The sequence below is a fragment of the Dermacentor variabilis genome, chromosome 4 (assembly GCF_050947875.1).
Source record: "Dermacentor variabilis isolate Ectoservices chromosome 4, ASM5094787v1, whole genome shotgun sequence".
Lineage (NCBI taxonomy): Eukaryota > Metazoa > Arthropoda > Arachnida > Ixodida > Ixodidae > Dermacentor > Dermacentor variabilis.
Window position 1 is genome coordinate 91,365,622 of NC_134571.1, and position 21,902 is coordinate 91,387,523.

Sequence of the window (21,902 nt, forward strand, 5' to 3'; positions counted from 1 at the left end):
TTCAGTTTTATTCGTTTTTGTACCTTCTTTCTGCATACAAAAGGGAGCGCGCTGTTTATATATGAAAGTCACGCGGCGACGTGCTTCAGCTGCGGTGCTGCGCGGCAAAACTTAAAGAATTTCAGAATAAAAGAAAAACGCTGGAAACGATACATGCCTAATCAATGCAACGAAAGGCGGTAAACGAAGAAAACTTTCACTAACAGCACCCCCAGAAGCGAAATCTTTCCAGCCCTGCAACGAACTTGACCTGGAGCCGCGTCGCCGACGCACCGACAGACCCACAAATGTGCCTTAGAACGTTAACCTCTAGAGTGCAAACATATGTGGTCGTGAACGCTACCGAAGAAGGAGTGCTTCGCGAAGCGCGGTTTTCATCAAAGCAGAAAAGCAACTGTCGGATTTAACCGAATAAACACGTACAGAAAGGAGTCCTCTACCTTCTCCTTAGTACCCGCGCTCTGCCGATGTACCTCTTCTTGAAACCATCTATAAAGCTGGCGCACAGAGCTTAATTCTCTCACTAGAACACTAAGGTATTCGACAAGAAAGCATAAAAAAAAAACCAAAGAGGCACGAGCGATTTCCTTCAAGCTCTCCGCCGTGTTCGCCGTCATTTTTAACGGGGAGACGAAATTTTCGCTCCCTAACTGCGGCACGCACCCCAGCGGTCGACCGCCTCCAGGCTGCGCCTGTCAGGACCGTCGACGAACAATTCTAATTCGGATTCCGCTGCCGGCGCGAGCTGCTTCTGCAGCTTCCCCCTCTTCGCCCCCGCGCAACTGCCACTTCGACGCGAGGGACTCCTCTGCGTTTGACATTATGCAGCGCGCTTCGCTTCCGCGCCGCCAAGCGTCTTCCGACCGTCGTTCGACTGCGGATAACTTGTCGCTCTCACTCGTTACATACACAGGCACGCAGTCGTACGCACGGCGTGGCGCGTCAAACTCAACCGCGCTGTCGCTCCCCGACGTTCCTCGCTCAGCCGCGGGAGCTAACCCACCGCAAACCTGAACGAGCCCGTCTCGTTAACATGTCGACGCGCCAGGAGTTCTGCTTTTCGCTCGCTCCCGCCTCATCTCTCTCTCTCCACCTCTCACTCTCTCTCCATCACGCGCGCGCTCCCGCTTTCTTTTCTAGCTTTTGCCGATCTCCGTGATTTTACCCGTCTGGCGCTCGCGGCGTGCTCTAAATTGAACATATTTTCAGGTGGCATGAACCGTGTTAGATAGGCCTTTTCTCCCTTCCGCCAAAGCGGCCCAGTACTGCTTCTCCCATTTGGCTCTTTCGATCATTTCTTTCCTCGGTTTGCAGTAACAGCTACGCCGCTGTGATCTGTGAGAGTAGTTATTCGGCGGCCCGAAGTTGCCTCAAGCTTTGTATAAAGCGGCAAGTTGTGAAACAACCGACCAGCGGAAGTCCGGAAACGAGGAGGCGTCTGCACATTGCGGAAACATGGTTCAAAGGACATAACCAAAGAATTCGCTTTGAGGTGGTGGAAAGGTACATGCAGTTTGAGTGTCTGAACGTTTGTGTGTCCTACACGATAGCTCGTTCCTGCGCGCGTAGTGTGCGTGTGCGTGCGTGTGTACTAGGGCGAGGGGGGGGGGGGCTTGTTCCTTTTCACTTATGTGCCAGGTAAGTATGACAGTCCCACGTGTATGTACGTGCTTCCACCTTATCAATGGCTGAACCATCCAATACTTGGTGCAGGAAATGTATTTTTTGTTATTCTTTATTGATTTCATTTTGTTCTGAAGGCGAACTTTCATGAAATTATTATGATCGCCTAGAAAACTAGAAATGAAAGACAAATTCATGCATTTATGCCGCTCTGTACAATCAGTAGATGATTGCACGCAAAGAAAAATCGCAAAACTTCAAACCCAGATCTATGCCGTAAAATACCCTTTGATACTGCATTTATACTTTTTTTCTTTACAGCGAAGATGTATATGGCTAGCCGATTCGTCCGTCCGACCGTCTGTTGCCTGTACACCAAAAACTCCTCAATTGGTTGTGCCAGTAGTGACACTGTTTCTCTCCGTCGTACTCCGTCGCAGCCGAGCGAGCGCGCAGCAGTTTCTCTCTGGCTCCGTAATGGGTAGGCCACGCGTCATACGTACTCCTGAGGAGCAGGCAGCTTTCGATCAGCAACGCTGCGAGTAGAACCGGGAACGAGCTCGTCTAGGCCGTGCCGTTGTTGCAGCCCGGGCACAAGAACAGGCTCGTGCAGCCGAGCGCAAGCAGTAACTGCGTAACGAGGATCCGGCAACCTATCAAGTCGTCGTTTAATGAACCATCGGGATTAACCCAGTGATAACACTGGGGCCGCACATTCCAGCTTTGCTGGTTAACCATCTGTACGCAGTGCTTGGACGGTGTTCTTGTTTCTTTTTAGGTCAGGACGTGACGCTCGACTGTGTGTTGTTTGCCTATGCTACATGAAAATAAATGCAAAATGATAAGGGCTCAATGACAGTACTAACTTGACTTCTCCTTCTGTTTTTCCTTTATTTCCTTTCTTTTTTATTTTTACAACGCGATGAGAGCGTTTTTCTCGAACAAAACAAGAGCATGCACGATGAGGATTAACATAACTGAAATACAATATCTAGTAGTTAATAAATGACACAGTGTCTTAAACGAATTCCAGCGCTGTCTTGTTAGCTAATTTTATTGTGTAGCAAATGTGGTTATAGATAATATGAACAAAAATAGCCCAAATCGTTAACTACAACCAGTAAGCAACCACATTGCCCGTTCATAATTGGATGTATAGCACAGTGACTCCGCGGGAGAATTCTCCGCTTTCGCAAGGCCTTCCGAAATCATTCGAATAAACAGAAAGCTACTCCGCTGGTGGTCCTAAAAACAGAGTTCGCATTCTTTTGTTGAAGTGTATTCCCTTCTGGCGCTTTATAATGCGTTGCGCACTATTTAACACCTTAAGCGACCACAGCGTCACACGTTTAGCGACTTTCCTAAATCTGCTGAAAATCCTGAGTTTAACGGGGCTTAAAGCAACCGCCTGCAATGCCATTAATGGCCCACATGTTTTCTTTATGCCACGTGCTCGTTAGCTGCGAGCTTTCGCGTCCAGAACAGACTGATAAAGCTCTCAGAAAAAAAAAATCGGCAGAGACGCTCAAGACTGCTTACGCGTGGGAATACGAAAGCAATATAGTCATTTTGTTAAAATGATTCTTTTTTTCTGCGCGTTCCTTGGCTGCGCCAAAGCCACCTAGACACACATATTTTTTTCTAGGTGGCTTTGGCTGCGCACGCTTTCGCCTGCGTTTTAACTGCGCCTCGGTAAGGCCAAATGAAAACGCGCGAAGCGTCGCAAGGCGCTCGCTTGCCCGCGAGGAGTTCACAATTCGAAGGACCGCTCAGCGGCGTTCAATTCGAGATTAATGCTTTTTTTTATACACTCATTTTATGCACTCACGACATGGCGCCACCTCCCACCCGTTGACCGCGCCGCCACGTGCCAACGACGCACGCACTACGCACATATTCAGTCATTCAGAACCAAGGAGCGACCGTGGTGTCGGGGAAACATGCTCGTTTCGCAACCGGGCGGCCCGGGCTCGATTCCCACCGAGACCGAAATTTACCTAATATTATTTTCAAAGCCATTAGTTTACTTTGTTTACAAAAACCCCCTGAGAAATTTGACGTCAATCCGAGTATTCCTTGACGTGTTTTTACTCTTTGCCGTCAGCCATTTTTGGTGGTAGTATGGTAAAACTATATTGAGGTCCTGCACATCGTGAGTCACCACAAAGCAGGCCGCTCCCACGTGGGAACTGGAAGGCCAAACCTCCTGGCCGCATCGTGGGCCTGCTGGACAGCCCAGAGTTGGTCAGCCAGAAGAGGGCTGAGGAAAAGCGCCTCCCATCTGGCCGAGCTGTTATCGATGATGGAGCGTGACCGGCCACATCGCCAGAGCTAACGTGTGATCTAAAGTGTCCTAACGTGGCTATTTCTCCGCAGTCGCGGCAAATACCGTCGGTGCATCCGGATACATTGTGAGAGCGGCGGATTAGGATACGCATTGGGATACGTATTCGTTTGTAGTAGACAGGGCGTTTGTTCTTGAGATCTATGTGCCATGGATGAGGAATGATGTAGGTTCTACGGCTCAGATAGTAGTGTTTAGTAATCTCGTTGTAGGTGGAGGGCGTGTCCCTGTCCTCTGGGAAGACGGCTTCCGATTGGTCGAGGGTAGCGCGGTAGGCAAGTTCGCGCGCTGCTCCGTGAGCCGACTCGTTCAGGTTGGGAGGAGTACCCCCTACCTGACCCTGATGTGCGGTAAACCAAGGAATAAAGTGGTGCGTGATTTCCTTGCCCCGAAAAAGTCTGAGGACCTGTTTGGAAACGGTGCCTTCTTCAAATGCTCTAACTGCAGACCTTCAATCGCTATAGATAACATACCGTGGGCTAGCCAGCAGGGCTAGTGCAATAGCCATTTGTTCAGCAATTTTCGAGTCAATGGTCCGAACTGAGACCGCATTGGTGATTACTTGCCGACCATCGACAGTGACGATGGTGAACGCCCGACGTACCATACAAGAGGCGGCATCCCCAAAGCTGACCTGTCGCTGATCACTGTGTCTTTGCCTAAGGAGGTCGGCCGCCCTTGCCCACCTTCTACCGCGATTATGATCGGGGTGCATGTTCCTAGGTATGAGCGCGACAGTAATGTCATGAATATACGGAGGAACGTCAGGGAACCCCTCCGCTCCTCTATCGGGGTGATACCCTAGTTTCTGCAAGATGGATCTCCCTGCCTTAGTAGTAGTGAGGCGAGTTAGCTATGCGCGCTCCTGGGCCTCTGCAATCTCTTCCAGATTATTGTGAATGCCAAGCTGCATTAAGCGCTCAGTACAAGTGTGTACGCGTAACCCGAGAACCCGCTTAGCAATCTTCCTAACTTTGCATTAAATTTATCGCGCTCAGCCCGTTTCCATCGATGTATGGCTGCCACGTATTTAAGCTAGCACAGAACGAAAGCATGCATTCGTCGATTGAGGTTATCCTCCTTGAGTCCATGATACCGATTTGATACCCTCCGAACTAAATGAACGCATTTCAGTTTTAGCAATGAGCTTGCCTACACTCTAGCCACTTGCACCCCCTGACTCAACGATCATGCCCAAGACCTTGATTGAATCGACTCTGGGTACGCGGCAACCATTTCTAGTATATAAGTTGATGTCTCTGTCTTCTAATGATGTCCACCCCGTGGGCCTTGGACCACGTTTCTTGGGACTATGCAGTAGGAGTTCCGACTTCTAGGGCAATCATCTGAGCCCAGCGGGTTCGAGATAGGCTTCGATTGTGTTTATGGCCTCCTGTAAGGCTCCCTCAGCCTACGCATCATTGCCTCCTGTGCATCACATCGTGATATCATTAGCATACATGGTGCGTTTGATGCCTTCGATCTCGAGAAGATTTCTGCTAAGGCCGACCATGGCTATATTGAATACCGAGGGGGAAATGACCGCGCCCCTGTGGCGGGCCCCTCTCACAAAGTTCCAGCAGTTGTGATTCGAAATCGGCCACCCGGAGGGTAGCCTTCCTATTCCCAAGGAACGATCTGACGTAGTTGTAAAATCTCTCATCCAGATTGAGCCGAGATATCGAGGCTAGTATATGCAAATGTAGAATGTTATCGAAGGCCTTCTCAAGATCAAGTCCCAAAACGGTCAGTGTGTTTCTAGGGTTGTCGTCTAGAATTTGACGTTTAATCAGTTTCATAGTACCGTGTGCTGATAGGCCCGCTCTGAATCCCAGCATACTGTGGGGGTACATCTCGTTATTCTCCAAGCAATGGGAGAGTCGAGTGAGGACTGCATGATCCGCTACCTTACCCAAACAGGACATAAGCGAGATGTACCTCAAGTTGTCAACGCTAGATGTTTTGCCAGGTTTGGGGATGAGTACTGCGACAGCACCCTTACAAGACAATGGGACGGTTCCAATCCTCCATATTTCATTAATTTCCTCTGTGACATATGCGATTGATTTATCATCCAGATTTCGCAGCGTTGGAGATACCATCCGGCCCTGGTGCGGATCTACCATTGAGTCCCATGTAGAGCACTACGAATCTCTTCAATGCCAGACTCCGCATCCACGTAGGAATCAGCCTGGCATTGGTAATCGAGATGCACATGAGACCGCCCCCTGAACCCTCTGGGATATATTTGTAGGCAAGCTTGCGGATTAGCTCAATCTCGGAGGTCATCCGTGTGGCCTCATGTATGGTTCTACCAATGGCAAGCCTCTGATTAGACTTAATATTAGTCTTGTTAATCCGGAGCTTAAGCAAGTACAACCACTACGCGTCTGGCCGTCTATGGAATTGCAAACCTCGTCCCATCTCTCTTTAGAGAGGGTTATGCAAGGCTCCTCAATGTGTTTGTGAATCTCAGGTATCCTTTTGCGTAGCCTAGGATGAAGTCGTTGACTCTTCCATCTTTTAAGAATGGACTGTTTGGCCTCTAGCAGATGGGTTAACTTGCTGCCCACTTTCCCAATAGGAAGGTCGGTGCAGGCCTTAGAGGTTGCACGCCGAACGCCCTCTTGGACCTGTCCTATCCTTGCTCTAGGGTAGGTCGGGAATCTGAGGGAGGCCTCTCATCCCGAAGCTTCCGGAATTTATCTCAGTCCGTGTACGACAATTTGCGCTGTTTTTTGCCCACAATAGGAAGCTAGGTGGTGGCAGTGGTGGTGAAACTTTGCGCGGTTATTTAAATCAATGCGCGGTTTATTCCTAGGTAGTTCTCTCTGACAGGGCTCCACTGGCAACCGCGGCTCGCCGGGCCTGGTCGAGGGTCACCAGTTGGCTTCCCAGGTCCAGTTCGGGGAGTCTTGCCTCCAAAATCTACGCATTGAGTGTGTGTGCTATGACTCGTGGCGAGATTGCCTCGCCCGGATGGTCGGCACATTCGTGTGTTATGTGCGCGAGTGTCGCTGTATGGTTGCTATAGATGGGACATGTCCGAGTATATCTGTCTAGGGAGATGGCGTGTAGGCGGCACAAGTGTGGGTGTGCATTTGTTTCTTGTTCCCAGGCGGCGCCAATCCCTAGCCTGGAGTTTATTGAGAGCTTTGCGGGAGCGCATTGTCTTGTTTAGAGACGTTGGTTCTGCTGTATTTGTTCACTTGTGGTTAATAACTCGCCGTTCGCTAGTCGGCCTGTCGGGGGCTGAAGGACGGTGTGGTCTGCCGTTCGGCTAGTCAGACCTCGAGCGGCGCAGTCCGCCTCTTCATTGCCTCGCAGGCCTTCGTGCTCGGCGCATCTGACAATACCGTGGGTCCATTCTAGTGAGCGGCCTGAGATTCGAATGGTTTGTATAGGGAGTGTTTCATTCATGTATAAACGACACGCCACTTGTGAGTCCGTAAGGATGCGGGCGGATCTTCACTTGCTCTCGGTGCCGCGAAGTGCGAGAGCGATCGCAGCTGCTTCTGCTGCTGCACTTCATGTGGCATGGATGGTAGCAGAGGCTACCTGGTTCCCCTGATTGACGACCGCTATTGTGTATTTCGTCTCGCGACGTGGCGACGAGGGATACGGGCTAGCGTCCGTGAAGTACGTATCTGGGTCTCTGAAACAGCGCTTGTGCAACATGAGGGCACGCGCTGCCATCTTGTCTTTATTGTGGGTGGGGTGCATGTTCTTGGGGATAGGGTCTACTACGATGTTCTCTCTAATTTGGTTAGACAGGAGTTGTGTTTCTTCTTCGCAGTAATGGGATGTGAGCGGGTACCCTAGCCGTTGAACGAGGTTCTTCCCTGTTGTGTCTTGTTGAGACGCTCCCTCTGCGCTATGAGTGTGGCGCTTGCTAGCTCCTCAAAGGTGTTGTATAGCCGCAGCGCTAGTAATTTCTTTGTGCTACAGAGCGAGTCCCGACATCATGCTTACTAGGTATGCACGTCCTGGAGAACAACGGCATAAAGGTAGCCTCAGAGAAAATAAATCACGCAATAAGAAGCATCGCATCACTCATTGCCAGAGTAGCACGCAGCAAAGATGGCTTCACTGAGGACGAAACCATAAAACTGGTACAAGCCCGCGTCATCAGCCATGTCACGTACGCACTCCCATATCAAGCCAAGCACAAAAGCGAGACCAAGCGCATGGACACTCTTAAAAGAACGGCGTACAAAACGGCCTTACAGCTGCTGTCAGGCCATTTCTTGTACCCTCATTTGGTTACACTACCGACTACAACGCCGGATTTTCGCATAATGAGGCGTATAATGCTTTCGTATTAATAAAGCTTGCCAACTCCCTTCACCCCGCTACACAAACTAGTACCTTGCGAATGTGATAATATACGGTACGCGGGAGGGGAAGCATACAGATATGAAAACAGTGCGCCGTGCGGTGGAGAAGAGGACCATCATCATCATCGACACCAATTTGGGAGCGTCGGCAGAGGCGCCTCAAAAAGCGTGGCGCGAGAGTGTGGCCCGTGACCCCGTGGCGTGAGCAGTGCGCGAGGTTCGCGTTCGACGGAAAAACATTCCTTATGGAATCTAAACGAATGCCCTGCTAAATTCCTTTATTTTTGTTTTTACTTTTAAGTTAATTATTACCAATTCAATATTACCTTCCTGATGTTATTTAACAGGCAATTCTGCGCTATTCAATGCTATTTCAATAACTATTAGGAAATTTGTACTCCATAATAATTTCGAATAATCCACCCATCTCTTGGCCAATCCCCCATCGTGGATAGGAGCCACACGCATCACAGGCCACAACAACAACAACAACAACAGCTTCCTCGCTGGGCGTCTGGCCCATAGGAGCTATCGCCGCCCGTGCCGCTACGCCACACCCGAGTCAATGCTGTCTCCCGCTGAGAAGTTACCGCGCCCCGCTCTTCCGCTGGGCAACTGGCCCAGGAGGGCTGGCGGTCCTGAACCGGGGCAATCGAGCATTCGGGTGAGCGGCCACAGGGCTACCCCGCCAGCTGTGGACGCGACCCGGTGACTGCGGCCGGCCACCTGAGCCCCGCGAGGCGGTCCGACCCGGCCGCCCGACGCGGCTGTCCAACCCGCCCGGCCGACACTGCTGCCCCACCCCGCTGGCCAACATCGGTTCCACGAGGTCTCAGACACGGCGACACACGCTTCCGCCGGAACTGTAGGCCAATCATAATCCACCGATCCATAGATATAGTGCATGTCGTCTATGAGGCATTTTGGGAAAGTGTCACGTGTGTGTGCCGTTATCTGTGTTGTGTACGTCAATACAAGTCTGATGTGTGTTTGTGCTCCTGCGCGCTGCGTCTGCCTCTTACTGGAGTGATCCGGCCCCAATAACATCACAGCGAACACCTACATCTAATGACCTCGTGAACATCTCACCTGTCAGTATGAGCTGTCCCACTGTCACGCTCTGCGACACGGCGCCGGTCAGGCGATGACGGGTCTGGCAGCGGTAGGTGCGGAAGCCATCCTGCTGGTCCGTCTCACGGATGAGCAGTTCGCCCGTCGGCAGCACGGCGTACTTGGAACCTGCAATGCAGTAGTGGCATCTTGCGTTAAACCCTGCGTCTCTCACTTGAGCCGCCGAACGTGTAATTCTTTCTGGCCTGAATTTGCGAGAGACATTGTCACGTGTGTATGCGGCAAAATGCAAGGGCAGATGAAAGGAGGGGCGAGGGTGGTGAGGGTCTAATTGCTCTCTTTGTACCGTGATGACGCCATGAACGAAACGTTAGCCCTCAAGGCAAGATTCTCTTCGGCATCGAAGAGTCTGTGTGGATGCAGTGAGACTTCAAGATGCATATATCACCCAAACGTTTAGTGATCAAATATGGTGCAATGTCCATGCGTGTGTCTAAAGTCAAAGCCGTACAGATTTCAAAGTGCTGCACTATATATATATATACATATATATATATATATATATATATATATATATATATATATATATATATATATATATACTTTGAAATCTGTACTAGTTTTTGACTTTAGAAGACACACGCTTGGCCGTTCAGACGAGGAACAGCAAACTAGTTCTTACCAATTGCCGACGGCATAAAGTCACGTCAGACATAAAACATGGCAATTCCTTAAGAAAATAATATGGCAGATCCGACCGACGGGAGAAGCAGTTGAAAGAGATAGCAAGGTTTAGCGTTTAGTTTGTACTCCTCGAAGGATTTCTATCTACACGCGAGTGGGACACGTTGGCATGGCGGACCACGCAAGGCGACTGCTTCTGGACAGAAGTAACAGCTACCATGCGTCCTCGGAAGCTGGCGTGATGACGTGCGTCGTCAGGGGCATTGCAGGTGTCGCAACTCGATGTCACGCGAGATGAGACCGACGGTAAACCTGCGGCGTTAGTGAGCGCCAGGCGCCAAGTGAAGTGTAAGATAACGTTAAAAATTAAATTCTATGCATTTTGCGTGTCAAAGCCAGGACCACATCATGAGGCACGCCGCGACGTGCGACTCCAGGTTAATTTAGACCCGTTGAAGTTCTGTAACGTGCACCCTACGGAAGATACGCAGGCATTTCTCCTTCTTTTTTTACATTTTGTTCTCAACGAAGTGCGGCCACCGCGGCAAGGATTTGATCCCGCGACCTCATGCTTAGTAGCGTATAACGGCAAAGCCACTAAGCAACCACGGCGGGTATCAGGCAACGTTAACTTTACTTCCCGTTCCACCCAAACCAATGCATACGCAGCAGTTCAGCAGAAATGCTAGCTTGCTTACAGTGGCGTGCGAACAAAGGCCCATGCCAACAGCGGAAGCGAGAACGTAGTTTCGGTTTTTGTCCACCGAGGCGATTGAGCGCCGCGTCTGCTTCGCTGAGTGGTTACTGCAGCCGGAAGCACTGCGCCGTCTCCGGACGCACCTCCCCTCCCCTTCCCCTCTCCTCTGCGCAGGAGTCGCGCATGCACCGTCGAGCGGGACGGCATGAAAACGGCTTTTTTGCGCCTCAAGCATGGCTATCGCAATAAAAACGGCCGCGTTAAGCGGCGTTCTGCACTCTGAAGTGAACTATAGTCATACTGCGCGATCTAGGGAATTCAGTTGAGCGGATGCCAATATGCCTGTTTTTCTTTTTTTTTTTTTTTGCCACTGCCGGACGAAACTCACGAAACAAATCGCGTACGCAAGTACGTACGCAAAACAAATCGTGTGCTACGACACAAGGGGTGTCCACAAACGGTACTCGTCTAAATTTCCTACTTCAAAGGTTTACTATGCGGCCTCGATCGATCAAACCAAGAAAAAGGTAAGGCAACTGTGGGTTATTTGGGGTGAGACAAAGGTTGACCATTTTACCTTCGTGAGAAATATTCTCTACACTTCTTCAAACAGTATGCGAAAGCGCCCATTGCAACACCGAGAGAAAGAGAGAGAGAGAGAGAGAGAGAGAGAGAGAGAGAGAGAGAGAGAGAGAGAGAGAGAGAGAGAGAGAGAGAGAGAGAGAGAGAGAGAGAGAGACGAGGGGATATAAAGAAGGTAGGAATGTTAACCAGCCAAGAGTCCGGCTGGCTACCCTACGCTGGGGCAAGGGAGAAGGGGAAGATGAAGAAGAGAGAGACAGAGGGGGGTATAGCGACGGGAACGGACAGTACAGAGTCAAAGGCGCTCGTACAAACCACAGTTTCTCAGAAAGCACAAAAGTGTCGTCAGCGTCTTCTGAGCCGATAATCGATGGGGACAACGTTCTAGCATTGTCGGCTGAGAGTCCATATAATAGATAACACATTATGTTGCCTTTATTGCACAAACGCGCTTTGCTTCAATTTGTTGAAGCCAAAGCCAACGCGATGCGAATACTGTTCAGTCAGGAGTCCGAGCTACAAAGCGGAGGGCCACCTATTCAGGCAGCTCTGCACGCAAGATCCCCTTCCTCAACAGCTCTCCTATCCAGCAGTAAGGCTTACTATGCCTCGATGGAAACACTGGCTTAAACGCGTGAGGCAGACGTGGGGATTATTGACAGCACCACTGCGACTTCTCGGCCAACGCGGTATAAAGCATTCAGTTAAAAGCGCGTAGTGCACAGTGGTTGCAAGTTGGGGCCAAGCCTTTGTTCTGCCTCCTGATGCACGTCGCCCATTAATGGCTTTCTTTCCATCGTTATTAACCCTAGCGCGGAGTAGATGCCCAATGCAATCTCTATCGTGTCGACCTGTTTGCCTTCAGTTTAAACAACTGCTCTTTCTCTCGCTTTTACGAATATCGCGTGTCGATCGCCATTAGGTACGTACTTCGGCGAAGCAAATTCGATCGTTAAACAGTTGTTACCGCATAGCGCCCGATGTCCGCCCGACGTGAAATGTGTTCCGCCGACAAAACAGCATCCCTATACTTTGGCTCTATCACTGCTGCGCTGCGTTTTTTTTTTTTCAGAACAGTTCAATCACTGAAACATCCGATATGTCGTCTTACAATCTGAAGTCTCTTACAGGAAAAAATAGAAAAATGAAGAAGAGAGGACACGCGCTTCGCAGCAGATTACAAAAAAATGCACAGTAGAGGGCAAGAAAATCTCACGGATATGCTATGCTATTTATGTAGATAGGTGCTGATCTCCGTACTGTGACGCAATTTCTGTCCTTTCGTTTTGTTATTGCGTGTCTAGATATACTTCTACATTTTGTATTGTTCTTTCTAGAATAGTGTACTCTGGATTTCGGGATAGCCGGCAATAAAGAGGTATACCTTTCCATTTTCATAGCTATAAAAAAAATATGCGGGACTGTAATAAATAAAAAGAACACATAATTACGCAAAACTCTAAAATAAAGGAAATCTGCTCGTGTTAGCTGAAATTTTAGGGTGCTTCTTCAAGAAACTCGCGTGTCTTATAGGCAGATGACGATGTACAGAAGCTTTAAACGCAAAGGCCAAATTATTTATTTGTATGCTGTTAAACAAGAACAATGAAAGCGAAAGGTTCGGGAAATATGACACTTTGAGCATAAGTTATTATTGAAGGAGAAAAGTAATAATGCGAGCAATGTAAATGACAGATTAACGAAGTCATGGTGTCGACAAGGACATACATTTTGTTTCAAGGTTGTCTCTCAGTCATCCCAGCGAACTAAGTCTCGAGTATATCTTAAAATCACAGCATAGAGCTTTCCGACTGCCAAGCAGCCATTTCTTCAGCGAAAGAGTAAGACGGCTAAGAATGTACGTTTTATCTTTTAACCTCCGTTCTTTTCAAGAACGTGCTTCTCTGTACATGAAGAAATTTTACTATTATAAACATGCTTACCGTCAAGAATGCCTCCCAGTAAAGTTTGAATCTATTAGTTACGTCCTTGCAAACATATTTCCTTTAATCAGCTATACAGACGTCTGCTTTGTTTGAAAGTGGGTCGCGCAAAATTTGTAATAAAAATAAAATACTTGCTTTCACAGACACGTACAGATGAGCTGCCATCGGGAGCCATAAATCGCAGCCCCGGTACGCACGCTGAAAACCCTTTCATACATGCGAAATGTGCTAGGCCGCATTAAGAGATTTAGATAAGTATCGTGCGGAAGATGGCCGTTTGTTATGTGCCCATCTGCGGGCTTCCCTGCGAAACCCAGCATAACATCGGTGCAGCCCTGTGCCTTATAACATTCCGCGACGCCCGACTGTCGTTTGCCGTAGGCCATCCTCGCCCGCCAAATGTACTCTGGAGAAGTCGGTTTTTACTTCGGGCCCGTTCAATTCATTAATAATGTGGAGCCTAAAGAAAGGAATTCTGAACGAGCCCTCCATTCTCCATAAAATAGGAAACGAGACCAGCCCCTAAAAACCCGCCCCTCCTTTTTTTCATACATAGCGAAAGAAAAAAAGAAAGCTTATAAAGGAAGAAAGATTTTTAGTCTGTTTCTGACGTCAGTTCAGCATCAATCTTTCCTTTCCTTCCTTCTTCGCCAAAGGCTAATAAACTCCCAAACTACAGTGCTCTTCTTATTTAGCCTCTTCACGCAAGTGAACAAAAATTCATATGAAATATTAATGATTTCGGATTTCTTGGGAAGCCGCGCTTCCTATGCATCGTAGTGACTTTTCTTTCTTTTCTTTTTCATTTCATTATTTTCTTGTGCAGGAACGACGTCCGCCTTACTTGGAACTTAGGTAAGTAGAAGCAATGCCGCAAAATATTATTCACTCGTATTTTACTGTCATAATAAATCGAGCGTGATAACGGATCGGGGACCGTTTTCTTATGCGTAAGGAAATAACTCTAACGCCTGAGTAATTTCGAAGAGGAAAAAAAAGAAAAGAAAACGAACAAGCAAGAGTGCGCGCACCGGCAGTTCTCCGTTTCATTAATACTTAGAAATTTAAGCATCACCGCTCGGAAACGCGCGTTCTCATTTCCAATCCCTAAGCCACGATAGGGTGCCGGATTAACGGCGCTGCTTCACTGTTAGTCACTGTAATTACTTCCCGAGATTATTGCCGCCTGTATGCATTCCTTGCTCGCTTTTGTTTTTACTTCTCGCACTTACGCCATTTCCAGTAACTATGTAAGTAATTATTCATTGGAGCGTGAAGAATGAGATTCCCGTATTGAAATTCAGATACTCTTTGTCTCAGTTAAGCCCCGGTGTAAGCCGTGTTTCAGGAATGTGAGCGGAGACTGGCCAAGCGACAAGTACAAATTGCGGAGTTGGGTACACGATAATTTTTGCGCACTTTTCAGTAGCATCATAACAATATGACAGATGAATGCGGTCATCTGCTTAATACATAGCAGCATTAGCCAGCCCCTTTCACTGTTGCCTGCATTAGACACGAACACAAGTTTTTAAATAAAATATTGTCACTTGCAGCGGTCGCGCTCTTGACAATGTCTTGCATGGTCACGTGCTGGGTCAAACAGCTGTAGAGATGTAGATGTATATATTTAAAAAAGAAGGAACTACATTAAGAAAGAAAAAGAAAGGGGCAGCAGACTTCAGCGATTATTTCAGCTCTTAACTCACTGCGATGACAGTATCCTCCCATACTGAAGACCACTATCTTGATTTTGCTTGCCTGCTCGTTCGTGAAATATGCGCACTCACTCATTGCGGGGAAAGGGAAAAGAAGCCACTAGTGATAGGTTGGTTAGACGGCTGGGCAAGAAGGGCAAGTGTGGTCGCAGAATTGCTTAGTAATTTAACGAAAGAATTTAGGGAAATATCTTGGATAGCCTTTATTAACAATGGTAAATTCCGTATCAGTAGGTAAAAAGAGTGTTGCATATTAAATAAAGATAATGGGGAATTTGTCTTCTGCGGGATGCACGCAACTTATTTTTCAGCATATCATATGAATTCTGAAAATTCTGATTTTTCTGAAAATCATATATTTTTACCTAGATCAAGATATTTTTTTAAATTTTTGCGATGTTTTCTTTCTTTTACTATCCTCGCAAAGGCCTTTGCATGGCTGTAGAAAAAATTTACAAACAATTAAGGTGCTGACGAATTTCGTTTTACAGTTCACTACGCCACCATTCCGTCACCATTCCGTTATTGCAGTCATCAACATTAATGATACTCAAGGCCACAGGGTAAGTCTGTAAAGAGGCTAGATTTCGCAAACATGCCTAACCTAGTAAGAGTGTATCACGGCTTGCTGGAAGCTGGCTTGCTTGTCTGCACCTTTAACCTTGGTGCTGAACCACGAAGTTCTCCTACCAAAAGTTAAAAAAAATTGTAACATAAATCTCATACCATCTTTCTCAACCGGCTGAGTATTTCTTTTTCTTCTTCGTATTCCTTTTTCTTTTCGTCCTACATTACTAAAGCGGTCCTGTATACTGGAGCCTTCCAACGCGACCAGTAAATGATGACGCGAATAAATCGCATTATCCGAGTGTTTGCGAGGTAAGAAAAAAAAAGAGGAAGTGAATAGGAGGAACAAGTGCAAAGTGAACATTCTTCCAAAGGAAGCACCTACCCTTCTAGGACTTTCAATTGCGTCAAAGGGTCCCCACAAGAGGTGACGTGGAAAAAAGAGCAAATACTTTAATTCTCCTTTCTTTACGACGTTCCGCGCTAACATATTTGGGACGCCTTTGATCCCTGAAGTGAGTCGCTCTACCCGCAATAAATAAAACTAAAACAATAAAATAATGCTGAAACGAGCACGTACGCCAGCAACCGATGATTTCCCGACAACTTCAAACTCGCACACCTTTCACTCTTGATTTGGGGACTGAACACTACTCGCTATTGCGACTCACGTATCGAATGAGTGTTTTCATTTTTTGCTTGTACTATTTTGCAGCGAGCAATACTGCACAACCTACAGGCAGTCCTACAGGGCGTGCCGTTCCCGGAGTTTTCCATAACCGTGATCAAGAAAAGAAGCACCAGGAAGCAATAAAAGGCAAAGAGGTGGCCTCACAGGCGGGCCCTCATAAACAAGTGTCCGGGAGCGACCAGCAGACACTAGGTGTCACATCGTCACCTAAATTTCCTCGTAAATTGGGGTCCCAAACCCTCCGAACGGCCATCTTTAATGGACGCCAGAGACAGTTCCTTTATGGCGCCTTCAAGGCAGCCTGTCCTCAACAGGACATACTTGGGGGAGCTGTGTCCTCCTTCCGCTATACTCCAGGCTCACGGTGAGCGAGATGTGAGAGAGGAGGTGGCGGGTAAAGGGGCGGGATGTCGTGCCCTTAGGGGGTCCTTCCGTCGACGCCGAATTTTATGGGGCAGCATCTCTGGCCCGCGCTATAACTCGCCCGTCTATGTACTTGTTTGTTCTTTTTCTTTCTTCATTTGCGTATCCCCCCCCCCCCCCCCCGAGTGAGACCTTCTTCATCAATATTTTTTCCCCACTGCGTATACAAATCCCGCCAAAAAGACACCGAATATGAAACGTTGCTTGACTGGCAGTAGTAAAGAAATTCGAAAGAGATGTAAGCTTTTGTTTCTGCTTCCTTTTTCCCTGGCTCAGAAATCTTTCTCGACGAGTAAGCGCTGATCCTCGTTATGTGTACCTTCAGGGCTGTTCCTGACAATATTATTCGCTTACTTCGCCCGTCTTATTGCATAAAATATTCAGCAAGATAATTTCCAATAGAGTCAGGGCAACACTTGACTTCAGTCAACCAATAGAACAAACTGGCTTCAGGAAGGGATATTTTACCATGGAACACATCCATGTCATCAATCAGGCAATCGAGAAATCTGCGAGGTGCAATCAATATCTTCATATAGCTCTCGTAGATTTTGAAAAAGCATTTGATTCAGTGGAGACACTAGCAGTCATGAAGGCATTGCGTAATCAAAGAGTACATGAGGCATACATGAATATATTGGGAAATATCTACATAGATTCCACAACTACCTTGGTTCTCGACAAGAAAAAGAGAAAATTGCTTATCAAGAAAGGCGTCAGGCAAGGAGACACACCCTCTCCAATGCTATTCAGTGCACGTCTAGAAGAAGTGTTCAAGCTATTAGACTGGGAAGACTTAGAGTTAAGATCTACGGTGAATATCTCAGCAACCTTTAGCTTGCAGTTGACATAATAAGCAGAAGACAAAGGTAGTGTTCAATAGCCTGGCAAGGAAACAAGAATTCATGATAGCCACTCGCCCTCTAGAGTCTGTAGAAGAGTATATTTATCTAAGTCAGTAACTAACAGGGGAACATGACCATTAGAAGGACATCTACGGAAGAATAAAAATAGGTTGGAGTGCATACGGCAGATATTACCAAATCTTGATTGGGAGCTTACCACTGCCGTTGAAATCAAAAGTGTACAACCATTGCATTGTACAGGGGCTAACATATGGGACAGAAACTTAGAGGTCAACAAATAAGCTAGAGAACAAGTTAAGGACCGTGCAAGGAGCGATGGAAGTAAAAACGGTAAACGTTAACAGACAGAAGTAGAGCTGTATTGATCTGAGAGCAAACATGGATAGCCTATATTCTACGGGACATTAGAAGAAAAAAAAATATTGCTGGGTAGAGCATGTACTACGTAGGATAGATAACCCGTGGGTCAGTAGAGTTACAAAATAGGTGCCAAGGGAAGGGGAACGCAGTCCGGGACGCAGAAAATTAGGTGGGGTGATGTAATCAAAAAAATTGCCGGCGCAAACTGGAATCAGCTGATGCTAGACAGGGGCAATTGAAGATCGCAGGGAAAGGCCTTCGTCCTGGCGGCAGTGGAAATCAAAATAGCCTGATGACGATAGTGATAATGATGACTTCGCCCTTATATATATATATAGCGGGCGCGGGTAGGAATGGTAGCTTTTAATCTCTTCCATAAAATGAAACGCTGTTTCTTCAAATGGCACTCTAGACAAACAATTGGGAAGTTGAGAAATAGCGTTCCAAAGCTATTTAGGGCTCGCAAATACATTACCTTTAATTTATTTATTTTGTTCGCCTAGAGAATAGCGTCCTCTAATGTTAGGTCATGCTCAGCACAGAAAGTCCGGGAAAGAAAGGTTCTCTTTAAAAGTGAACCCAAAGCCACAAATCCTTATTTTGCAGACGTTCCATCTATGGCTGTCCATTGTTGCGGTGATCACCTTGTTATCATGCTCACCTCTGTCTTGAGTGGCGGGGCGCCGACGAGCAAGCGCGTTTGCAAAGTTTTGCAAATGCAGGCCCTTAAGATCCGTCAAATTGTAGTCTCTGGGGAACTTCTCTAGCCTCGACGAGTACAGGGTTTGATTGTGCTGAACATGGAAGGCTTAGTGCTGATCAAACAGCCACTCGGTGATCTTTCCCCAGCTATGCCAATGGTCGATGTGGAACATTCAGCGATGACAAAAGACAAAAGAGCACATGCGACAGCGCCATAGGCGTGTAAACATTCACAGCCGTTACTGCTGTCATCCGTTGCCACGAGCTGTGAGTGCCATCGCAAAACTTGATGATGATGTGTGCAGAACCATAGCGGTAGGCCAACAGCTCATGCGGTCATCAATAATTATCCTAAGGTACCGATGCTCTTTCCTGCGAAAAAACATTTCAAGGATGGCCTCGCTTGCTATCGAAGGTGACAGGCAGTCGGTGCTAGCTAGCTTGGGCGGAGAAATTAAAAGAATGTGTTTCTGGAGATATTTCGCTGCTGGCATCCCGGGTTGCTTGTTGAGTTCAAGGGAGTCTACAGTACATAGTGAAACAGTAATCCACAAAGCAATATAGTCGGCGGAGATTGCAATGCGTTATACTCGTTCGACCAGGAACACCAGCGAGGTAGACCCAAAAGCGCACGATTGAGGTGAGAGGTGCAGAACACTGCCTTGAGCAGGTCGGTAAGTAACAAGGCGAACGACGAAAGCCTATGGCTTCCACCAATACACTTGGTTCACACGGAGTGCAAAACATTTTCATTCTTTTTCTCAATTAAATAAGAGGTACGCTACTTAAGAAATCCCTTTTTCAGCAGTTAAGGCGTAATATATGTACACTGAGCACCCCATTTCAGTGAAAGGAATGAACAAAAACTAACTGAGGGAAAGAAAGCTAGGCGCCGTCTGTGACAGCCACAGCAGGCTTTGAATGCTATCACCAGTTTCTCAGTAAAAGAAAGAACAAATGCCCTTTCCTTAGCTCCAAGCTACAATAGAAGGCTCGAAACTCACGTCTTCGTGAATTGCAGGCTGTCAAATAACTACTGCTCGGTATCCTTATTTTCCTCTCAGTGCGCACGCGGTGATTGCGTCGAAGGTGCCACAGTTCTTTAGCAAAGCGTTCGGAAGTTCGGCGGCGTTTAAAATCAATTCTTGGGTCCAAGCTTCTTTGTCTTCCCGGCTCTACACAAAGCGTTGAACTAAAGTTCCAGCGAATAAGCAGCGGAGAGAGAGAACCAGACGTCGCTGACTTCTCCAGCTGTCGCTCTGACGTGCCGAGTCGTCAAATGACCTTCGTTGCAGCAGGAGCGACTAGGAGTCGCGCAGGGGAACAACGTGATCGTACCCTCCTCTCCGTTTCCCGATACCCGTTCCGTGACAGCAGCGAGCGACCGGCGACGTATGTCGATCGCTTTTCATAGTTCATCTAAACAACGCTGACAGCTCGCGACGTCTCCCGTTCCGTCTCACTTTTCGTCGTCCGCCACCGAAGACACTTCTCTCCTTTCAGCCTCTTCAAGCTTTCCCTGCACAAGTCTGTGCCCTCGCCCACCTCCTCGTCTATCGCGAGGCTCCCCAGATCTGGGAAGATGGAAGAACAGTGTAAATGACGTTCAGAGACAAAGGAATAGAAAGTGTAGGAAGGGTGACTGTCAGCCGAGTAAGACCCCCACTGCTGATACAGGAAACCGAGTGACAGCGGAGACAAATCGGAACGAAAAGCGAAACCGAGATCCAGGAAAATGAAAGATAGGAAGAAAAAAAAAATTGGCGGGGAAAGTGAGCCAATGAGTCTCAATCGAAACGTATCGGTGACACATTGCCGATGCTTCGCCATGACATTTCAGTTTTGCTCGATTCTGTATTTCCCTTAACTTTTCTTTCTCTCTATCTCCTCTCTCTTTCGGTTCTGTCGCACTTCGACGTTGTGTTTCGTTTTCTCAGCTAGGAGGCCTCGGTATTCCAGCTCGGCACAGAAAAATGATCCTTTCGGTTCTTGCCCTCAGTCTAAGAAACTACCGAAGTTGAAAGTGATGTATGATCAAGGCTGACTGCTATTAATTCGTTTTAAAAACCTACAACCCATCGCTTTCAGTAGCTGCATCGTTCTCTGCTTGACTATCATTTAAAAAAATATTAGAAATAATTATTAATCTTCCGAAAGTGGTCCTAATTGTGACGTACATCTACAGATGGTTTTAAATGACGAACGGAAGCTTCTTTTCGTAGCCGAACCCAAGTCCTGGCATTTCTCAAAAGCATCGAAGTCGAATAACTTGGCCCGTGATGTCTCGGGGCTTGGCTATCGACACAATAATAGCAGTTCGTTCCATGTGAACAAACCTAATCATATGAAAGATAGAACCATTCACTTAGCATGAGTTTAGGACCTCTTTGAGAGAGCATATAAAAAGCGGAATTTAGTGAGGTTAACTGAAGTTTCTCCTTGGCTACCCTTCACAGGTGAATGAATGGCCCAAGGTAATAGAAAAATATCAGAGAGAAGACAGCTTTAACGCACTTATTCAAGTAGCATAATCAAATTGGCGTTCTCCTACTGGGAAGTTATAGAACTGCACACTGCATATTGTGAATCTTTATTAATATATACAGTGTACGTGCGTAGCCATATACGATGAATTCGGTTTACACCTTTTCATATGACCAACCTCGCTTCTGTTGCCATCTATATGCAGCCTCATTGATTGGCAGCGATGCAGTTTCCATATTTCATAAATATTGCACTGCCAAATCATTTGAGACTTTCCCCTTGGACCTCATCTGCAATGTCTGTAACGTTCACCATAACTCATTCTCAGGTTGTTTTGAACTCCTTCTTTACTCTGTACTCCATATATTCGCCGCAACCTTCTTATTTCGTCCTCTTGGTTCTTTTGAATACAAGACGTCCTCATCAGGATCGGCTCATTTCCATGCGACATTGAGGCGCGGCCTTTTTACCTTGATTTCATTATATATTCTTTCTCTTCCGGGTCACTCCACTTCTTTGCACACTTGAATATTTTAACGGTATCTTGCTGCTCTACAAAGCTATCGAAACATATTTCACGCTGTTTCTACCAGCATGGACTCTTATAGTCGTTTGTCTTCTGTTGTCGCTATTTCTGCCTCTTCTACAACAAACGCTTTGGTGCCAACTCTCATGTTCACCGTAGTGTCATCGACTATTTTGTAAACAAAATAACAACACTTTCTTTTCACTGATCGTGAGGCCACATTTCTGTTCAGTTACTCGAACTGCAACCCTTAAGCCTTACTCTAAGGTCAACGTCATCAG

The 21,902-nt window shown here is 47.3% G+C and overlaps 1 protein-coding gene across 3 annotated transcripts in view; it reads right to left on the reverse strand.

Annotated features, from left to right (window-relative positions):
• Positions 1–21,902, reverse strand: part of LOC142579494 (cell adhesion molecule Dscam1-like) — a 605,191-nt gene that overhangs the window by 251,027 nt on the left and 332,262 nt on the right. For all 3 annotated transcript variants that reach the window (XM_075689738.1, XM_075689737.1, XM_075689739.1), the window contains exon 4: positions 9,394–9,543. In XM_075689738.1, coding sequence (XP_075545853.1) covers positions 9,394–9,543 — 150 coding nt within the window. The remainder of the gene's footprint in view (positions 1–9,393; positions 9,544–21,902) is intronic.